This window comes from Canis lupus, chromosome 2, assembly GCF_048164855.1.
Source record: "Canis lupus baileyi chromosome 2, mCanLup2.hap1, whole genome shotgun sequence".
Lineage (NCBI taxonomy): Eukaryota > Metazoa > Chordata > Mammalia > Carnivora > Canidae > Canis > Canis lupus.
The window spans coordinates 53,448,353-53,469,736 of NC_132839.1; the positions used below are offsets into that span (position 1 = coordinate 53,448,353).

At 48.6% G+C, this 21,384-nt stretch overlaps 1 protein-coding gene across 2 annotated transcripts in view; it reads left to right on the forward strand.

Annotated features, from left to right (window-relative positions):
* Nucleotides 1-21,384, forward strand: part of ACAN (aggrecan) — a 62,177-nt gene that overhangs the window by 5,127 nt on the left and 35,666 nt on the right. For both annotated transcript variants that reach the window (XM_072799454.1, XM_072799461.1), the window contains exon 2: nt 19,922-19,998. In XM_072799454.1, coding sequence (XP_072655555.1) covers nt 19,929-19,998 — 70 coding nt within the window. In that variant the 5' untranslated portion in view covers nt 19,922-19,928. The remainder of the gene's footprint in view (nt 1-19,921; nt 19,999-21,384) is intronic.

The window sequence follows — 21,384 nt, forward strand, 5'->3', positions numbered from 1 at the left end:
GCGATGAAGGGCAGACAACAAAAGAAAACAAGGAGCCAGGCCCCAGTGGTAAAGCAGAAAGAACGGGGACTTTGGCAGCCCCGGATGTAGGTTGAAATCCCAGCTATGTGCCCTTGGGCAAGTCACTTAAGCTCTCTGAGCCTCACTTTTCACATCCATGAAATGAGGCTCATCTGATGACTGAGAGAGTTCAAGATAAAGCGAAGACAGGACCTGGCACAAAGTAGACCTGCAACAAAATATCAAACTGCTATTATAATTTTTGAGGTTTTCCGAAATCCCACTCTGAAAAATCATAGCATCAGCAAGTATGGATGTGTGATCATGAGGCCAAAGAAGGTTGCCATTGGGGACACAATTGCCACAGTAATGCATTCTGTTGGGTGGGGGGTGGCATGTGGGTCAGCACCTCCCCACACACACACAACTCCCAGCAGGGGGTGAGAATCAAGGGGTGGGGTTTGCTCCAGTGGGAAGGCCAATGTGTGTATCCTATAGCATGGGCAGTGGGAGAACGCTGAGCTTGAAGCCACTTGAACTGCGCACTGCCTGGCTGCATAATGTGGGCAAATTGCTTTGCCTCTCTGAGCCTTGGTTTTCTTCTCTGTACAATGGACATCCTAAGGCCTGCCTTCATGGTGTGTGCTACACTTAATCCAGCGCCTGGCACACACAGTCAGGCTGGTTGAATGAATGAATGAATGAATGAGCGGACCTTCGCACTATAAATTACCTCCAATGCTTGAGGAGAAGAATACCAGCAATTTTCAAATGGGCGGTCCTCCACTTTGCCATGCCTCCATCCCCAGCCCCCCGGAAGCCTGGTCCTCTAGTTCCTGTAGGGCACCAGGCACGAGTTACAGCGCTGACAGCAGCACCCTCTAGAGGGTACTGCAGTTATTAGCAGTTGAGTTGTGCCAGCCAGGAGGAGGGAACCTCCGTGGTAGCAGGAGGTGTGGGTGAGCCCCATCTGTACAACAAGGCCTTTGCTCCACTCCATGGAGTTGAACTTAACAGTATATTAAGGCCTGACTGAAAGTCACTAGCCAAAGGGGTGGATTTGGGAATTGCCAGGCTTCCCTGAGCCTCTATTTTTTCAGTCATGAAGCATTGGGGCACTTGGGTAGCTCAGTGGGTTGAGTGTTTGCCTTGGTCCTGGGATCAAGCTCCACATCCTGCTCCCTGCTCAGTGGGGAGCCTGCTTCTCCCTCTCCCTCTGCTGTTCCCTCCTCTTTGTGCTCACGTGCTCTCTCATCAAATAAACAAAATCTTTAAAAAAAAAAAAAAGCATTAAATCAGAAAGGGACACGGGGGACACCTAAATCACCCGCCTCCTTAGTTATGCAAATGAGGAGCCTGAGTCTCAGAGAGAGTTCAGGGGCTCTCAGCAGAGCCATGGGCTCCTGTCAGGGCTGCTGAAGCTCCTCCCTCCACATCACATGTCACATTCAAACCAATAAAAGGAGGTGCCTTATCACAGAAACACTGTGCCATCCCATAAGAGCCCAAATGCAGACAGACTTCATCTTGAGACTACCCGTTGTCTACCCTTGGGCCACCTTCTCACTGTGTGCCTCCAGAGTCCTTGATGGTTGCCCAGATGCTTGGGGGAAGAAAGTCTTGTTAGGGGAAATGTCCAGGGCAAAGGGGAGCCCAGCCTTCCAAGTCCCTCAGAACCCCTGGGCTTTCTTATCTCAGCCTCCACCCTTGATCATATTGGAGGGATTTTCTCCAACCAAACCTGGACCTTGGCCTGACCTTCCTCCCATCCCTTCCTTCACCCATTAGGTGCACCCCCCCCCCCAAAAAAAAACCACTCTCACTTTGACCTCATATCCAGATGGCTTAGGGAAACACCTGGATTTTATGATGACTCAGGAATGTAGTGGATGTTTTTCAGCTTGACAAGATGCTCTAAAAGAGACTCGGATGCTGTCATCAGAAGTAGCCTCTGTCCCTAGAATCAAAAGCATTGGAGTAGCTTTGGGGGAAAAAAAGTATGCCTAAATCATAATGTACCCCAGAGATTCTGCATGGGGTTGGGGGACAGGGTAGGAATCTGTGCTTTTCAGAATCACCCCAGGTGATTGCAATGCAGTCTGGTTTCTGAACTCTTAGTATAAAGCCCAAAACAGTTCCTCTGGGTGCATTTGGTTCTAAACTACTTTCTTGTAGCCCTTCCTCTAAGGGTCACCTGCCCCAACTCTCCCTGCAGGCAGAATGACAGCCTCTGCCCCAAGTTTGCCCTTTAGGGGAATGGGAAGGTTACAGTCTGCCTCTCTGACTCCTCTCTCCTGCCTGACACATAGGCCCTGCTTCCTTAACATAGTTGTCATTGACCCTGGATTCATGTATATTTGTCCCTGGAGAATGAAGCTAGGCCAAGATTCCCAAAAATGGGTTCCCTAGAACATCTGTTTCAGAGATGGTCAATGGACATTATATGTAAAAGGGGGTCTCATCCCCACGGCTCAAACAGCACCCCTGCTCTGCAGGAATTCTCAATATGCTGATGGATATTGGAAATCTCCCTGAGTTTCTTAAGTCAAATTTGGCCAGGGAGCTCTTCTCTCCTAGAGTGAACTGAGGGTCCATACAGTCAGCCAGCTCTGATCCTGCAGCAGGAACGAGGCAGCTGCACGGGACCCAAGGCGGGGGCCCAGGGACGAGGAGTGCTTAGAACCCTAATCTTAAACACTGGTCACTGACCCAGCAAGCTTTCTTCACCCTCAGAGCAAGGCTGGACACCTTCTTCTTGTTCACCTGATACCTGCCACCTTCTCTTTAAAGGTAGGCCATGCAGGATGATCGTTTTAGTTTCATTGTTTCCCAGGATTGAAAAACAGGTGAGTGAGGTGGAGCCCTCCCACCTGGACCAGAGGCCTAGCCCTGTGTGCTCAATTTGCCCTGTGACTTCAGGGAGTGCCAGTCTCATGGACATGTCTATGTATAGCCCTTGCCCCTGAAGTGAACCCCTGCCCCTGGAGCTGAGCAAGAAAGAGCTGTGTCTGCATGCTTACCTCTGTCCCCTGTCCCCAACACTACATCCATGAGTACCGACCCCACCTCAGCCCCACACCGTTCAACCAGAGAGCTTCTTCACCCTCCTGTGGGCCATTTATTCCCCCTTAAAGCAGCCTCATTTTGTGATTCTTCTTTCCTAAGCCCAACCTGCAATGGCTTCCACTGATCTTTTGTTACTGTTATAGCAGAGTGGATCCCCCTGGTATGGGGGACCTGATTGCATAGATTGTCTCCACACCCAGCCCTGAGAGAGAAGAGTGCTGTAAGGCTGGGTTGGAGGTAGAAGCAGCTTTATTAGCTGAGGGAAGACCTAGCAGGGGCTTAGAGCCTCACCTCCCACTGCTTCCTCTGCTCACCTGGGCCCTCTCATCCACTCTTCTCTCGAGGAGCTCCAGCTGCCATCTCAATGCCTTCGGGACTCCAGGGGCCTACCCTCAGGGGTCAGCAAGACTCACACGTGCCAAATAAGGCTCCTGTAATGTTCAGTGGCTGGAAAACTGTAACTACTCCAGCTCCCTCTGTAGTTACTGCAAGTATGGTGTCGATGACTGGCCCATAGATGCTTATGCTTGCAGCAATCAGGTCAGGTTATTTGCACATCCCTTCTCAAGCCTCTGGGAATTACAGAGGCTCTCAGAAGACCTTTTATACTTGGAATACAGCCCAGTTCTCTTCCTTGGCCCACAGGCCCTCAGGAGCCTGTTTCCTCTTCCCCTTGAGCTTCCCCATCACCTTCCCCTCACCCACCACCTTCAGCATCTCCCAATTAATTCCTGCCTCAGGGCCTTTGCCTTCCTGGTCTCTCCTGCCTGAGGCTCTTCTCATTTGGCTTTGCAAGATTGGCTCATTCTAGTCATTCAGTTCAAATGACACCTCTTCCAGGAGGCCTTTCATTATCACCCAGTTTAAAGATAAACATGCCCACCCCCATGTTCCAGCAGCCCTGGGTTGAACTTTCTTTGTAGTGTGCCACTGTCTAAAAAATGCTGGTTGGTTGTTTTCCTTGCTGGTTTTCTGCCCCCTGCCCCGGTCACACCAAATCAAAAGTTGCATGGGACAGGAGCCCATCACACAGATGCCCTGTCTTGATCTTCTTCAATCTCCAACACCTAGAAAATGCTTAGTAAAAATATGCTGACCAGACAAATGACTTTAGCCCAGTACTTTTCAAACTGCGCTCGAGAGTCTTCAGGGGTTGTCTATGACACCCTACAGGGGCCATAGAGGTAAGGAGAGAGAGGCAGTGATTTTAGGGGTCCCCATGTCAGATTTGATCAGAACATCTCCACTTTTATGTCTTTTGAAAGCCACTGATCTGGTGCTTTTCTACTCTTGTCAGAGATCAGAAAACTGAGACCTAAAAAGGAATATGTCTGATGAAATGGCTAAGTGAAATAAATCTGTCAGAGAAAGATGAATGCCATATGATCTCACTCCTATGTAGAATTTAAGAAATAAAACAAATGAGCAAAAAGGAGAGTGGAAAAAAGAGAGAGAGGCAAACCAAGAAATAGACTCTTTTTTTGTCTTTAAGGATTTTATTTCTTTATTAATGACACACAGAGTGAGGCAGAGAGACATAGGCAGAAGGAGAAGTGGGCTCCCTACAGGGAGCCAGATGTGGGACTCGATCCCCGGATCCGAGATCATGCCCTGAGCCAAAGGCAGACGCTCAAACGCTGAGCCACCCAGGCATCCGAAGAAATAGACTCTTAACAATTACAAATTGCAGGTTAGCAGTGGGGAGGTGGGAGCTGGGATAGGGGAACAGATGATGGGCATGAAAGAGGGCACTTTTTTATTTTATTTTATTTATTTATTCATGAGAGACACACAGAGAGAGGCAGAGACACAGGGAGAGGGGGGAGCAGGCTCCATGCAGGGAGCCTGATGTGGGACTCGATCCTGGGACTCCTGGATCATGCCCTGGGCCAAAGGCAGGCACTAAACCGCTGAGCCACCTGGGCAACTTGAAGGAGGGCACTTGGGATGAGCACCAATGGTTGCCTATGATTTATTCCCAGCCCCCTTCCTGATGACATTGTAGCACTTCGATTCACAAAAGGATCCATCAGGCCATTGTCTTATAGGAGTGGAAGTCAGGTGGATGGGCTCCAGACTCAATCTGGCTAATTCACTAGCAGTGTGACCTTGCCAGAGTTGGTTAGTCTTGCATGCCTCAGTTTCCACATCTGTAAATCAGGTATAATGTCTCTTAACTCATGAGTTTGTGAGGATAATATAACATAGCTAAAGCAAGGTACCGAGCACAGAGCAAATGCCCTCAAAGCAGTAATAGCTGTTCATCATGAATATCCCTGGGGTCGTTCCTGGTATCTGAGAACCTGACATTTTGTAGCAATGGGTAAGGTAGTCACGTGACTACCTCTTCTTGCCCAACCTGAAGCTCCTCGGCTGATTTCCTGACCACTTATGCTCTTAAGGCAGCCATGCAAGCTTGGAGCACGGAGGCACGTGGGAAATGCAAGAAGAGCCTTGTGCCTTCTGTCACCTTGAAGCTAGCTGGGGAACAGGGCCGGTCCCCTGCAGCAAGCCCTGTTGTACCAAGGGGCCCCCACTGCACAATTCCAGGGGATCCCATTCCATTGTGTTCCGTGGGTAGACAGCCCCTTGGGGTGGTACAGGGCACAGCTGATTAGAGCTTTACACCCCAGCCCTGATCCTACTCGAATCCTTCAACTACCTCTTGGGACTGCACCATACTGGCAAAAGGTGGACCAGCAAGAAATTCTTTCAGGTGTTCTACCTGCCACCAGCTCTGTGGCTGTGCTTTCAGGAGGCAGGCTAGGGAGGGAGGAGCTGGTGCAGAACTGGGCTTCTCTGGCCCTGCCAATCTCCTGCTTAGTGCCCTGTCCTCCCCTCGTGGGACTGGGGAACCAGGAAGTCTAATTATCCCAGGAGAACCGTTGATGGTTCTGAAAAAGTTAAGGCAGCTGAACAGCCTGAGATGTGCCTCTGTTGAAATGTCAGCCTTTCTTGATCCTATGCAGACCCTAGGAGAAAAGATGCTCTGAGTCCAGACGGGCCAGAAACCTCAAAGAAACGTTCACTTCTGGGTTTTTGTTAATAAAAGACAGAATCCAGACCAGGATCGAGGATATGTTTCTCCTTTCTCCTGGCTCCCTAGAAAGGCAGAGAGCCACTGTCATCAATCAGTGAGAGCAGAAGGGGATATGGATGAGCCCAATGATGGCATGAGGGTCAAAGAGCCAAACCAAGAGAATCACAAGATTCTCAAATCACAATATCACAATCACGAAGATCAGGTTCAAAGGGCAACCAAGAAGGTTCTAGAAAAATCCATCAAGAACAAGCCCAGGGCTCCTGGCTGGCTCAATAGGTAGAGCCTGCGACTCTTATTCTCAGGGTTGTGAATTTGAGCCCTGGGTTCAAAGTGGTTATAGAGATGACTTAAAAATAAAATCTTAAAAAATCAAATCAAATCCCAAGGCGTGATACGTCCCCACTGAGAAAAGGAGGGCAGGAGAGATTTAGATTAGACATGAAAAATAATTTTCTAGAGAAATCTAAATCATCCTGACTTGACCCCCAAGTAAGATGGGGCAATCTCCTTTTGTAGTAGTGTCTTTGGTCGTGGTAGTAGTAAAATAAAGAGTTACCCATTGTATTAGTTTCAAGGACTGCCATCACAAAGCGCCGCAAAATGCAGGCTTAAAATGACAGAAGTAGGGGCAGCCCCGGTGGCACAGCGGTTTAGCGCCGCCTGAAGCCTGGGGTGTGATCCTGGAGACCCAGGATTGAGTCCCACATCAGGCTCCCTGCATGGAGCCTGCTTCTCCCTCTCCCTCTGCCTGTGTCTCTGCCTCTCTCTGTGTGTCTCTCATGAATAAATAAATAAAATTCTTTAAAAAAAAATGACAGAAGTGTATTGTCTCTCAGTTCTGGAGGCTAGAAGTCCAAAATCAGGGTCTCTTCAGGGCCATGTTCCCTCTGAATCCTGAAGGAAAGAATCCTTCCTAGACTCTTCTCAGCTTCTGGTTTCAGTTTTTGGCATTCCTGGGCCAGCACCTGTCTCACTCCGATCTCTGTCTCCCTGATCTCTGCATGGATGCCAGGATCTCCACATGCTGCTTACATTTCTTTCGAGGACACCAGTCATACTGGATTAAGGGTCCATCCTAATGACCTCACCTTAACTTGATTATATCTGAAAGGACTTATTTCCAGATAAGGTCACATTCCCAGGTCCTGGGGGTTAGGGCTTCCACATATCCTTTTTTTGCAGGGCGGGGGTGGGGGGGGGCTCAATTCAACTCGTGACACCCTTTATTGACTTGCTACCATATTTTGGATCCATGCTTCATCTGAGATGTCCAGGAAGTTCTATCAAGTCAAATAAATGACATATTCTCTGATTGGTCAGTGCTTCTGTGCTAACCAGAGACTGGATGTATTGAGTAGAAAGGATATAAATGTTGCATGACCCAAAGCCACAAGAAGCTTGAAGTAGGTCTAATTATCCCCATTTTGTAGATGGTGAAACTAAGGCATGGCCAAGGCTGGAACTCATGGCTGTCTGATTCCAAATGTTCCTGGTTTCCTGGCTATTTCATGCCCAGAGAGAAGGCCAATTTCTCAGATTGGACCCAGACATCCAGCATAAGAAAGAGAAGCAAAGGGACTTGTTGCTCATTCTGGGGCCCATCCATCAGGGTATGTGCATAAAGCTCTGCTCATTCTGGCATTCCATGCCTATGAACTTCATGGGGATTCCTTGGCTCACAGTTAGGATCATCTTTGGAAGAGAGTCATGAGCTTGAAAGATCTTCGACCCAGAGTCTGTTGAACACTTAACTGTGATGCAAGAAAATTCTGTCTCTCAGCACATTCCCAAGAGTTTTATAGTACATGGAGAACATTCTCCTCTCCTCCACCCTGCCCTCCCTCCCTTCCCCGCCCCCACCCCATCCCTTCTTCACTGGCTGGCACCTTGGTCACTGGGGAGTTTATTGTCCTGAATGTAGATTTTTTTTTAAGGATATAAAATTTCATTTTATTTTTGGAAACACTTTTCCTTTGAAAAATGGTAGAGAACATCACAGAAAGTTGAGGAAATGTAAACACTAGAAATGGAAAAATAAAAGTCTACCATAAACCTAACACCCCAAAAAAAAAAAAAATAAATAAAAAATAAAAAAAAAAAACCTAACACCCAAAGACAACCAGAGTTAAATTTATGTATATCTTTCAGGTCTTTTCCCCCATGAATAGCTACACACAAAAATGGAATGGAGTTGCATTGCATATAATATTTTGCAGTTTGCTTTTTATGTGAACATGTTTCTAAGTCAGTAAGCAGTTATCCACAATTAGAATATTCCATGTGCCAAGCTCTCTATGGGACACAGCGGGGAATACACAAGGAGTGGGAAGTCTGCCCTGTCCTCTAGGAGAGCCCTCAGTCTAGGTGGGAGAAACCATGACTGCCATGAAAACTAAATAGGAAGCAGAGAGCCCCAGGCCCTGATCCCAGCATGACCACTGTCTGTGCAGCTGTGGGTGAATTTTTCCATCCGAGAAGATGGCCACCGCTGCTCCCACCAAGCTCAGATGGGCGTTAGGCTCAGCTACAGTGCCAGCGTAGTTAACAAGAGAGAACACACTTCAGTGAGAAAGTCTGCAGGTGCTCCTCTACCTGATGTATCTGTGTCCCCAGCAAGCCAGAGATGAGAAACTCAATTTCCTGCTCCCAGAGTAAACATCGGGTCCCTTGTTCCTCTCACAGTATGAGCATCTTGAAAAGCCAAGCATCTTTCTAGTTTTAATGAGAAGTGTTGCTTGTAAAACATGGCCCTTCTAATAAGCCAACTAATTCATCTGCTGCTCAGATAAAGAAATAAACCAGAAATGGAAAAAAGACAATTGTGTTTGACTCATTTGGGGGTAGTATGTGGGACCCCAACATGGTGCCTTCCTAAGAAATTTTCAAGGGAAATGTTGATCATACCTGGTCTCTGCCTTGTGTGCCTTTAGAGCCCAACCCCATGAAGCTGCAGGTGTCCCAGGATGCTGAAGGCAGTATGGTATCCGGAAGAGCCCTGAGTGCACAAAAGTCTCCTTGAATATAGAAAGCACTCCAGAAGAAGAAAAAGAAAAAAAAAAGAACCTGTCCAATTGGCCAATTGGAATAGCACATAAAGATCTCTAGATACTGGGTCAGATAGGGTTACTGATTTTCCTCCTCAAAAGGAAAGCCAGTAGTCAAATTCATAGAAACAGAAAGTAGAATGGTGGTTGCCAAGAGCTGGGGGAGGGGGAGATGGGAGTTATCCTCTAATGGGTACAAAGTTTCAGTTTGGCAGATGGTAGTGATGGTGGCACAGTAACATGACAATGTGGATGTGCCTCATGTCACTGAACTATAAAAAATACGGACTTAAAAACAGTTACGGTGGTACTTTGTGAGACGCCTGGATGGCTCAGTGCGTTAAGTATCTGACTCTTGATCTCAGCTCAGGTCTTGATCTTAGGGTCATGAGTTCAAGCAACATGGGATCCACCAAAAAAAGATGGTAAATTTTGTGTTATGTGTATTTTGCCACGATTCTTTTTAAAAGAATTTAAAACAGCACAAACGGAAAGGCAGCCTTCTTGTGAGGACTATGTCATTGAAGAAACACTGGCGGGGAGGAGCCGGGAGGCAGCAGACAGCATGAGTCCCTAGAAGGCGCTTTCTGGAAGGCTACTATGCTGGCTTCCTATTGGGAGGCTATTAGGCACCGTAATCCTGACAGCCGTGCAGGGCAGAGCTACACAGCCAGAGAAGGCTGGCTGAGAACTGGGGACATGCTGGAGACAGCTGGAAGGGGAGGAAACAGAGTGGAGTGCAGCATAATATCATGTCAGTGCTCACAGCTCTTTGCCAACTCTTCTGGAGCAAGTGGAGAGTCAGAGGGTGTCTGTGAGGAGCTCAGAGAGCAAGCTCTTTGGGGTGTTCAGCCTTATTCTAAAGCCTCAAGGTGATCTTGGTGCTCTGAATCCATCTTTGACGCTTAACCCGATCTGTTGGAAGACTCCTTCTGTAGCAGGCACGCAGCAGATGTTTGTGAACAGAATCCATGCTTTAGGGCTGTGTCCATAGATTGCCAAAAGCCTTTGAATAATGAGAACAAACCCCTGACAGCCTCCATCCTCTGCGCCTGCCCCCATCACTAGCATATATGTGGGAAGCAGAGAATAGGCTAGGAGTCAGGCAGACCTGGGTTTGAATCCTGGCCCTTCCACTCCCTGGCTGCAGGATTTGAGGTAAGTTACTGACCTGTTCTGAGCCTCTGTATCCTCCATTATAAAATGGAAGTAGCAATCGTGCCCCCCTCCAGGGATAATTGTGAGCATTGAATGAGAGGATGCATTTGTTCCGATTGCTGTTGGGCACCATGCTGGCTAGGGGTCAGCTTTCAATACGTGGTAATTTTTAGAGGAAGTAGTGGGGGTAGGTGCTCAGGCATGCAGGAGACCCAAGGAAGGATGAGCTTAGTGCACACCCCAGTGGGCGGCATCTCCTTGCAGAGGCAGACAAAGCTGCAGGCAGTGTATGATCCTGCTCTCATGGAGGAGGGTGAACTTGGTCACGATGAGGTAACAGGGAGACTTCACAGAGGTAGGCCCGGAAATAGCTGGAGCAGAAGTTTTGGTTTCCTTCTGAAACACACCTGAGATCTGAACTCCACTCCCTCATGCCAGCGAGTCTCCTACAGAAGCCAAACTCACTAGCCTAATTACAGAGATTCTTCAGAATCTGTCCCAGCCTTGTTCCTAACTTTTTTGATCCTATATGGGTTGGATGTACTCCTTTCTCCGTGCCTCTGTTCATGAGATCCCTCCCTCCTAAATGCCCTTTCCCTCTACCATAGGGTACCTGTCTGTCAAGGCTCAACTCAAATGTCACTTCTTCTTCAAAACTCTCCCAGGCCCCCCCAGACAGGAGCGGTTTCTGCATCTTCTCAGCTCCCAGAATTCTTTCATTGAAAGAGGCTCTTCCTCTCGTACTGTAGGATTTATTCACACATCTTATTTACACGGGTCGATTCTTGGATCCTCGTCAGTACCTACCACAGAGTTTTCCATGTGGTGGGAATTTGACAGAGGAAAAGAAGGAGGGAGGAAAGACAAGAAATGGTTGGAACTTTTTCAGATGAGAGGCAATTGCTCCTTCCACACGAGAGCTAAAAAAGAATACTCTGCTTTTCAGAGCACATGCCCCAAGAAGGGAAAGCCATGTGGGTGAAGGATGGCCACGGGGTGAAGGTGTCTTGTCCACTGCCGCATCAGCCAGCCCTGAACTATGCTGGGCAAGACAAGCTCACCCAAAGAAGCTGGTAAAGTGCAGTGTCAGGAGGTCTCCAAGAGCACCATTCTGTAGAGAAAGTTCCTTAGAAGGATGCACAGAACTCAGTAAATCTGTTATATTCACAGTTATGGTGTTATACGGTGTTTTATAGCAAAATGATACAGATCAAAATCAGCAAAGAGGCACATGGAAAGTGTCCCAAGGTGACCAGGTACAGAGTTCCAGCTGCGCTGGTGCAGTGGAGTTGTGTCGACAGCAGTGCACAGTGCGTTACAATACAGAGCACTGCCAACCAGAGAAGTTCACTAGAGCCTCAGTGTCTAGGGTTTTTACTGAGGGGTGGGTCACGTGGCTGACTGTCCACATAGTTGACCTTAGTCTCTAGCCCCTCCAAAGGTCAAATTTATGCCACACGACCCCAGATGCCCACCATAGATCACACTGTTAGCATAGACTCTCAAATGTGCCCTAAGGCCCCCAAGTAAACTGAACAGGAACTTAAAGATCACCTCCTGGAAGCTGGGGCCCCAGCTCCCACTGGCTGTCAAAGAGTAACATGACCCAAAAGGAGTTAGAAGGATGTTCACCATGAAGTCTTGCCCAGTCCTGGAACCGAGGCATGCAAACTAGGGTCAAAAGAATGAGGTTTGGGGTGCCTGGCTGACTCAGAGCATGCAACTCTTGATCTCAGAGTTGTGAGTTGGAGCCCCATGTTGGGTGCAGAGATTACTTAAAAATAAAAAATCTTTTCTTTTTAAAGATTTTATTTACTTATTTGAGAGAGCATGAGTGGAGGGGAGGGGCAGAGGCAGAGAGAGAGAGAGAAGCAGACACCCCACTGAGCAGGGAGCCCAACGCAGGGCTCAGTCCCAAGATCCCAACATCATGACCCAAGCTGAAGGCATATGCTTAACCGACTGAGCCATCCAGGCACCTCCCAAAATAAAAAGTCTTAAAAAAAGTGAGGTTTTTTTTTTTCTCCAATAATCCATTTTCTTACTTAGACTTGACTGGAACCCAGGACTAAACCCACAGAACCGGAGCGTCTGCCCCAGAGAGACAGTGGCCCGCTGTTTCCCATCAGCCACAAGCCAGGCATCTGGCCCTCTGCCTGCCCAGGGACTCGACTATAACCCCAAACACCTGATGGCCCTTTCTGACAAGCAGGCATTTCCACCAAGACTCTCAGCTTCCAGAAACCTCTACCGAGGATAATTTTTTAAACTGGGCCTCCCTTCTCAGCCAGGGAGGCCACTGCAGAGTCACACTGGGTCCCCAGACCTTTCCCAAAGCCCTGCAGGAAGGAGCTCTCTGTCCTGCCAGGTTGGCGGTCAGCACCAAGTGGAGGGAACTCAGCTCTTGGCCCAGGATCCCTGCCCCAAAAAGGGTGCTTGTGCCTGATGGAAAGTTTGGGCTGCAGGACACTCCCTTCCAAAATCCCAGGTTCGATATTTACACAAAGTCTGAAATTAATGCAGAGAAAACCTCCAAATGCCCAGATGGAAGGGAAGGCTGAGAACAGGAAGGGGCGGGTCCCAAGTCCTAGGGTTTTTTTCCACAGAGAGAACAGGGCAAAGCTAAATGTCCCTGGATGAGTGAATAGGAGTCATTAATCATGCCTGTACCCCTCCACTTTAAACTGATTTTACTGGGAATTTGCAACTGAGAATGGGGAGAGGTGAGCATAACAGGGATGATGTAGAGCTGAATTCTTCCCTCAAGCACTGACCCCTACCTACCCTAGCCCAGGGATATGCTTCGGGGCCAGGATGGCTGCAGGCACCCAACCCTTGGAAACACCACCCATGGCCAGCGTCCCTCCCAGCCCTTGGGAAATGCAGCCTTTGTCAGGGACCAGCATGGCTCCAAGCTCTGCTTTGTCCCTGGATCTTTGAAGTCACCACTCCCTGCATGGCCATCCTGCCCTACTCCTGGTCCTCTCCAAGCAGGAGAGGAACATGATTAGGTGTTTCCATGGGCCATGTATGGATGCTTCCATGGGTTACAGGAATGCTCCAGGCTCCCCTGACAGTCCCTGCTCCCCATTACCCCTTCTCTGAAGGTTTCTAAAGGGTCTCCAAGGCTGAGGAGGCAGGAATGCTTTGAAATCAGGTGCATTCAACAGTTATGATCAGTCTTAAACTCACCACTCCTTCCATTCCAAACTTAACCCAGAAGGGACATTGCCCATTCATTAAGAGCCATCCATTCATTTATTCAATGAATATTTCTTGTTTACCTACTATGTGCCAGGCATTGTTCTAGGCGCTGGAAATATAGTAGTGAGCAAAACAGACCAAAGTCCCTGCCTTCATGGAGTGTATACTCTAATAGGGGAAACAGATAACCAACAAACAGGAAAGGACAATAATTTCGTATCCCATCATCATCTAACTAAAATTGGGTGGGGGTGAAGGAACAGGGTGGTCAGGGAAGGGACATTTGGGCTGAGCCTGGAATGCCGAAAAGTGGCCAGCTAGGGAAAGATCCACAGGTGTGTGCCAGAGAGAAGGAAGAGCAGGTACAAAAAGCCCTTAGAAGGAAACAAGATTTTGTGATCAAGGAACAGCTAGAATATAGCTGGAAATAGAAGTACAAGACATGATATGAGCAGGGACAGGAGCAGATCATGTAGGGCCTCGCAGGCCATGGGAGAGGAGGACTGGCTTTCACTCCAAGAACATTCATCCTGCCACGAAGTACATAGGCCAAGCTTCCCTTTGCCTTAGCCATCCCTTCTGACTTCAGCCTTCAATGTGATACAAGCTCCCTTTCTCCTCACCCCTCCTGCCGCCTCACCCCACAGGGTCAGACTACCTGGGGGACATAGACACTTCTGTTGTGATTTGGAAGGAACAAGAGGAAGTTTAGGATATGGTTCCCTCCCTCTTCTCCTAACTGGAAATAAGCCATTTCGAGAGACTTCATCCATGGATTTTTTTTGGCCAGAGATGCCAAGAAACTTGCTCATCTTCACCCAAAAAGCAAGTTGTAGGCCAAAGGTATGAATTCAAGTTGCATTTTCAAGGTATTCATCTTCTCCCATACCTTATGTTTCCCGGAAAACTTGAGAAGAGGCCACTTCAGGAAACTGCACAAAGACTGTATTCACAGTAGACCCCAGAGAGCAGATGGAGAACAACATATCTCTTGTCACAAGAGATTCAAATCAGTTATCAGCTAAATGTTCCCAGTAAGGACATTTATCAGTGGGTCAAGGAAATCAAGGCTGAAACGCCAGAGAGGAAAGAAATGGATGTCTTCTAAGGTATTGTATGGGCTTCATTCCTTGACCAGGGCCTGCTCCTTCCACTTAGTTCCCTATTATGCTCACCACCTACTTCCACAGGCAAGGGTTTTGTTTTTTGTTTTTTGTTGTTTTTTTTTTTACTGTGGAACCAGCACCCTCCTAGCCCCTGGTGGGGGCGGTGAGGTTGGCCACAGATTAGCATTGGCAGAAACAGCTCCTTGGGCTAATTTCTGAAGCTGAAGTTCAGAAAGGACTTCCTTCCCTTAGCTGCCCCTTCCCTGTGATCAGAGGCACAGGAAGCAGCAAGGAGCTGGCCAGCTCTTCCAGCTGCCAAAGGTGAGGGTCCTCACATGGCATGGTGGGACATTAGAAAGATCCAGAAGACCCAACTCAACGGAGGGATCTGCTGGCGTTTCTTCTAAGTTGGCTGATGGGCATTCAGACACTGCTGAGCAAGTGATATTCATGTTTTTGCAGGTCCTGGCTAAGACATGACCCATTTAATCAGGAATGGCTTGGTTCGAGCTTTTTAGAAATGCATCCTGAAAATCCCTGGAAGGAGGTTAGCAAGAACTGCCTGCAGTTCTACAGAGCAGAAGTGGATTCCTGTAGCAGCCATCTTTTTCCCTCGGGCACCTGCTCTGACAGACTTTGGGGAGGAGTGCCATGCTGGGCTGCAGGAACCAGTCCTCTTTGGGCTTCTGGGGGTACCAGGAGAGCCAGGAGCTGGGACACCTGCAGGGTTCCTCCCTACTGATGGAAGGTCCAGGAGTGGGTTGGGACTCTTGCTTGGGAACTCACACCAACCCCCAGCTGGACCCTGCATTAATGATTGTCAAGAATTGAAGATGCTTCAGTGACAACAGAGCAGATAACAAAATAGGAATAAGGGAATTAATGATATGGAAAAAGACGAAGAGAGAAAACAAGGAATAGGAGGAAGAGGGAGAGAAGAGAAAATACAAAAAGAATATTTGCATTCACACACAAAAAAATACCTTCACAATTCCCACAGGGGTGAAGCTTATGTTGTGATTCTAGCTTACAGACGGGAAAAATGAGGGCTTCCATGAGTTCCCCAGTGACTTAGGACAGAGCTAGGACTGCAATCAGCTGCCTGGTTCCCCCTTTCCACACCATCCTAACATGTCTGTTTAGAGTATGTGGAAAATTAGCAGCAGCAGTTGGGATCACTCTGGCTAGATGCGTCCCTGGTGTGGGATCCCTGCCCCTTTCTCTATGCTAGGTTTGAAATCCCAATCTCAAGTGCATCCACCATCATTACATGCATCATTACATGCAGATTTAGGATGGGTCTTGTCCATGAACAACCAGAAAAGAGGTGCTGCTGTGAAATTAGCCCGCAAATAAGTGATTTGCTGGAGGTTAATGGCTGGGGGAATGGGTAGCTTTGGTCATTTTAAATCTGTCCCCCAGGATTGTCTTGGATACAGAGCCACTCAGTTACTGACAAATCCTACTGGTCAACCAGTCTACCAAATTCCAATGTCCCCTGGTTCATCAATAAGTAGGTATTGAATACCATTTTTTTTGTATTTTTCCTGGCACTGCATGAGTTAACATGGAGGGAATTTTTTTTTTTTAACTTAGGCTTTGACTTTCAGCCCTAAAGAGGTCACAATCTGCGTGGTGAGGCAGAGCTAGCATACATAGCAGAAAAAGTAAGTGCTAACATGGCTATAGAAGCAGTCCCAGTCAGGAGAGGCAAACTAGCCTTAGTCTTTATTAAGTATTGTTACTTCCAGTAGTGTGGTGGTAAGCCCACTCCCAAAAAGGCAGAGAAAGATGAAAGCCCTCATTTGTAGTCTTTCCTCATTTCTGTGCTGGAAATAGTCCCATCGTGACCAATTTCAAGATACCAATGTGACATCACTGAACACAGAGTTGGGAAGAGATATCTAAAGTTATCTCTGACCAGCCAGTGTAGGCTGGCTCTGGTACCCTACGGGTTCTCCCTGGGGCCCTGGGAAGGGAAGGCCCTACTTGTTACACCCATGGGCTGCACATGGGCTGTGACCTTCCCAAAGTCACTGGCATGCCGGCTATGTACATCACACGCATGCAGTATGTATCTCTCTGAGATTTATTGAATGCAGAATGGGAGTGGTCAACAAATGTGAGCCTCTAGCACCCCTTCTCCTTCCTCAGAGGCCTGGGGTGCTTGAGCCTCCATTTGTTCATTTATTCACTCAGCAGGTATTTCCTGATTGACCTCTCTCTGTGCTGGGCGTTCTGCTGGGGGGCTGTGGAGATGGAGAGGCATCAGACAGACGTGTTGAGCTGGAAACACAGGACAATGATGACTGGGGCTCTAGAACTGAGTACTGGTCCTGGCTTCATCTCCAACTTACTGTGTGGCCTCGAGCAAATCACTTAACTTCTTTGGGCCTTAGTTTCTTGACCTGTAAAATGAAGGAGTTGAACTTGACATTCACTAATGTCTATTCAAGCTCTGGCCTTCTGTGGCTCCAGGAAAGGAGGTGAGATCTGGAAGGTACATGAGGAATAGTTGAAGGAACAGAACAGCTCTGTGGAAGAAAGCAGACAGTCGAGCAGGCGGGACCCCTGAAGATCTGGCATGAGTCCCTTGAAAGAGGAATGGACCTCGTTAGTGTGGTTCTGGAAGGAGGAGCTCAGAGGTGGAAATTATAATGGGTTGGGTCATCCAACTCCAGCTTGAAGGATGTCGAACACCATCCCAGCCACCTAGCCACGGCATGAGCCACCTTGTGAAGGAATGGGCACCTCCTATTCAGTTAGAGACTACAGACCCCTGTCTCAGCCACGTGGACAGGATCTCTGGCAGGGAGGTCATGGCTGTAAAACCCCAGCCACAGGACCCTCTTCCAGTCCACACATCTTGAGAGGCTCCTCCAGTCTTGCCCCCAGGGACGTGAGGGGGAGTGGCTGGCTGGATGCCTACTGAGTGCCAGACCCTGTGCCAGCTTCCAAACCAGAAACACAGTTCCCACTCTGGAGAGGGGAACCTGACTGGCCCATGATCTCACTTACTCAGGCTTGAAACAGCCATGGGGTTGGGTTCTGGGGTTGTTAAAGTAGTAGATGGCTGAGCCAGGACTGGAAGTAGGGGTCTCCCATTTGAGGGGTGGGGGCTCTCAGGTCTAGGGGTCTCCACTGTATGCTGCTGGAAGAGGAATTCAAGGCAAGTGGGTGAGCTTCCCATCCAGTCTCTTAATTTGGTGGAGTAAAGGAGGCCAAAGCCCTGCCAGGTCGGCAACCCTGAGACAGAGCCTAGCTAATGAAGAGGTAGAGGGTTTCCCTATCTCCAACTATGGGGCATGCACATTTGCCCACGCACACATATGCATATACATACACACACTCACACACACACCCAGCTTAGTTCAAGAGCACTACTAAGCATACTCTCCCCTGGTCAGGTCTCCTAGTACTTCTCTCCTGAGAAAGCCATTTCCTTGGTGACCAACCCAAGCACACTCAGAACCCCTCAACCCCAGTCTTCATCCAGCACCCGATTCCTGCTCCCCTAAACTCCTGTTTTCACTTCATTTCAGACACCCCGTCCCTTTCCTCTGCCACCATCCCCTTGCCACCACCTCGCCATGCTTCCCATGGAGAAAGGCCTCCCTGTCAACAGGCTGGCAAAGTCCATCCCCTCCCATGAAAGACTCAGTGAGTCCTGGAGACACTTGGAAGCTGGACAGAATGGGATTTCTCCCTATTTTCTTTACAGCTGAGAAAATACAAACACAAGAGCATATTTATTGCAATGTTTCTATCCCAAAGTTTGTCTTAAAAAAAGAAGAAGAAATAAAATTAGCTTCTCTGCCCAGTACCCCCCTACCTACCCCAAACCCCTGCCCTTTCCATTCCTGGTGGAGGCCAGGGAGAAAAACAGAGCAGGCCCAAGCCCCACAGAGAGGCACTGCATCCCAGACAATGTGGGGCTTGTTCACAGAGTTTGGGAAGAAACACACCTCCAAAAACATACCCAAAACTTCCCAGTGGAGCATGTTCTGAGGGAAGAAACAGGCGGGTCCTGTGTCTGGACATGGTATTGCTGAGGCTCTCGGAAGAGAGGAGCCCACCAGTCTAGCCCCCTCCCCAGACTGGAGGGAATGCCTCACCCTTTTAGCCTCTGGAGGACTCTTTCCTGTGACTGGTCCCACTGGGTCTGAACAAGAGTGCCACAACTCAGTGGCCCCTCCATGCCAGGCCCTGGAACCCCAGAGATCGCTGTTTGAAGGCAGCATCAGGCAGCATCGAAGGAGAAGACTTGAGGAGAAGCAAAGGGACTGCTTGTTAGGTCTTTGGTATTTTTCAGACTTCCTATGATGTGAGGGAAACATGCCTCATGCATTCGTCTCTGTCCCCCGAGCAGGGCCCACACAGCCAGCCCTACTTCTCTCAGGTGACCAATGTATGTGGCATGAATGGCAGCGATGGAAAGAAAGGTCACTTAAAACAACAGGCCAGGTCACCCAAATGAGTTCCCCAAAGTCCCAGGCCCCGCCCACCCCTCCACTGAGCATTCCTGGGACTGGAGCCCCCCAGCTGTTGGTGACTAAGCCAACAGCGACACCTGCTGGGCCGTCAGACTGACACAGCTGGGAACCCCCAGGAGCACCACTCCCAAAGCCCCATGCTTGTCTTTAGTTCCAAATATTCAATCCCCTCTGCCTCCCTCCTCTCCAAGGAGCAGTGTAGTTCCAACCTGAGTCTGAAGACTCAAGACCTAGGAAGAGCCCATGTTTCAGTTCAAATCAGAAGGCAGTTTTAAGGTCATCAGGCAGGAGGAATTTTCTCTCTCGGGGGAGGTTTAGTCTTTTTGTTTTATTTATGCCTTCAACTGATAGGATGAGGCCCACCCACATCATCAGGGCAATCTGCTCTAGTTAGTCTACCAAGTTAAATATTCACCTCATCCAAAAACACTCTCACAGACGCACCCAGAATAGTGTTTGAACAAATATCTGAGCACCCCAGGGCCCAGTCAAGTCAACACAAAACCAACCATCACAGGATGGATCCTTCAGAATGAGCCTTTTCAGGTTAGAAGATGGGAGGCACCCTAAAAGAGACAGGAGGAGGTTTCTGGCCTAACACGTTTAATTAAACTAAGAAATCTGTGAAAGCTTTGTGAAGAGAGGATTCTTGGAGAAGACAACCCCAGAACTACACACAGCCTCTTTATCTTGATGCAATTTTAGCAACTTGCACATAGAATTGATCACCTTGTGTCACATGCCATGTGACCCTCAGCCTCACTGTATCTGAACCTCCAACTAACACCTCTGCCTCCCTTCTTCCAGGTGAACTATGACCACTTTACTTTTGGTGTTTGTGACTCTGAGGGTCATCACAGCAGCCAGCTCACTAGAAGCTTCAGGTAAGGACACTCCCATGCATGTCTCATGTAGCCAGCGGACACAAAAAACTGGATTCTGGGTAAATGGGTCCTGCCTGAACTTAGTGCTGCTACTTCCGAGGTTATAATCTCCCCTCTCCTGGCCTTTTCGTGGCCCTGCTTGCCCCTTCTCTATCTCTATCTATCTATCTACCTTGCAGATCTGATCACAAGAGGAGAGTGCCCGTGCATGTGAACACACACACACACACACACACACACACACGTGTGTCTGGGAGCCCTTGCTCAGGTAATACTGCTCCCGACGGCCCTCTAGGATGGACAGCTGAGGGGGAGAGCTCCTGGCAGGTGCCCATCTTCCCAATCCTCCCTCTGTGCATCTTACCCAAAACTGCCACACACCAAGCTTGGGGCTGGGGCAGGATTATAGACAAGCCCAAAGAGGAAAAGCTGCCAAGAGAGGATCAGCTGGAACACCAAAGATGAGGAAATTCCTTGAGAAATGAAAAGAAGTCCCCAACAAATCACACAGGGCTTTGTTTTTCTTGGCAAGCCATCCTTGGGAAGACCCTGCATGGTGTCTTGCATATGGTAGGCATGAAGTAGGTTTCTGAATATCAAGCCCTAAACCAAATGAACAAACTATCCAGTGAGTGCAGGATGGGTTTGCCCCAAGGTGAGCTGTATCTCCCTTAGAGTGAGGCAAGAGAGGCCCCTGCTCTTCACTTTTAGAGACTTCCCTCTGGCCTTCCTCCTGCCCCAGTACTCTTTAAACAATGAGGAGTCTGTAGGGCCAATGAGACATGTCCACTCAGATCTATGCTCACCCTTTAGACCCCACCAGATAGCCAGGATGCCCAAAATTCCCTGCCCAAGTGGACCCAAGCCACTTTCAAGGCCACATAGGTCTCTCCTCTGGGCCCATCCTCCTAGAGCAGGGGGACCATGCCCTTGATGAGAGCCATCTCAGGCCTGAGAGAAAAGTCCAGGGGTGGCTGTTTGTATGTGGTGTGGACAGAGCTGAGGTGTGAGGCCTGGGATAAGCCCAGACCCCTCCCAGTCCAGAAAACTGGCAGAGAGAAAGACAGCCTCCTGCTTGACCACCATAGCCCAATGCAAAACTCTAAGGAATCCAAGACTTCTAAATTTGAATCTGGCTTTTCATTTTGAAAGGTATCATTGTCGAATAGGAAGATAGAACATATTTTATTTAACATTTTGTGGACTTGATTTATAACTTTTAAATATTTATACATAGGATATATGGGTCTCCATCTGTACCCTTGCTCTGGGACCCACAAATATCCAGCCCCTGGCTGTAACCTGGGTGGTTTGCCCACACAGGCAACCCAGTTCATAGGGTTGGTGAAGAGCTTTAAAAACTGCAGGGTTAGGCACTACAGTCAC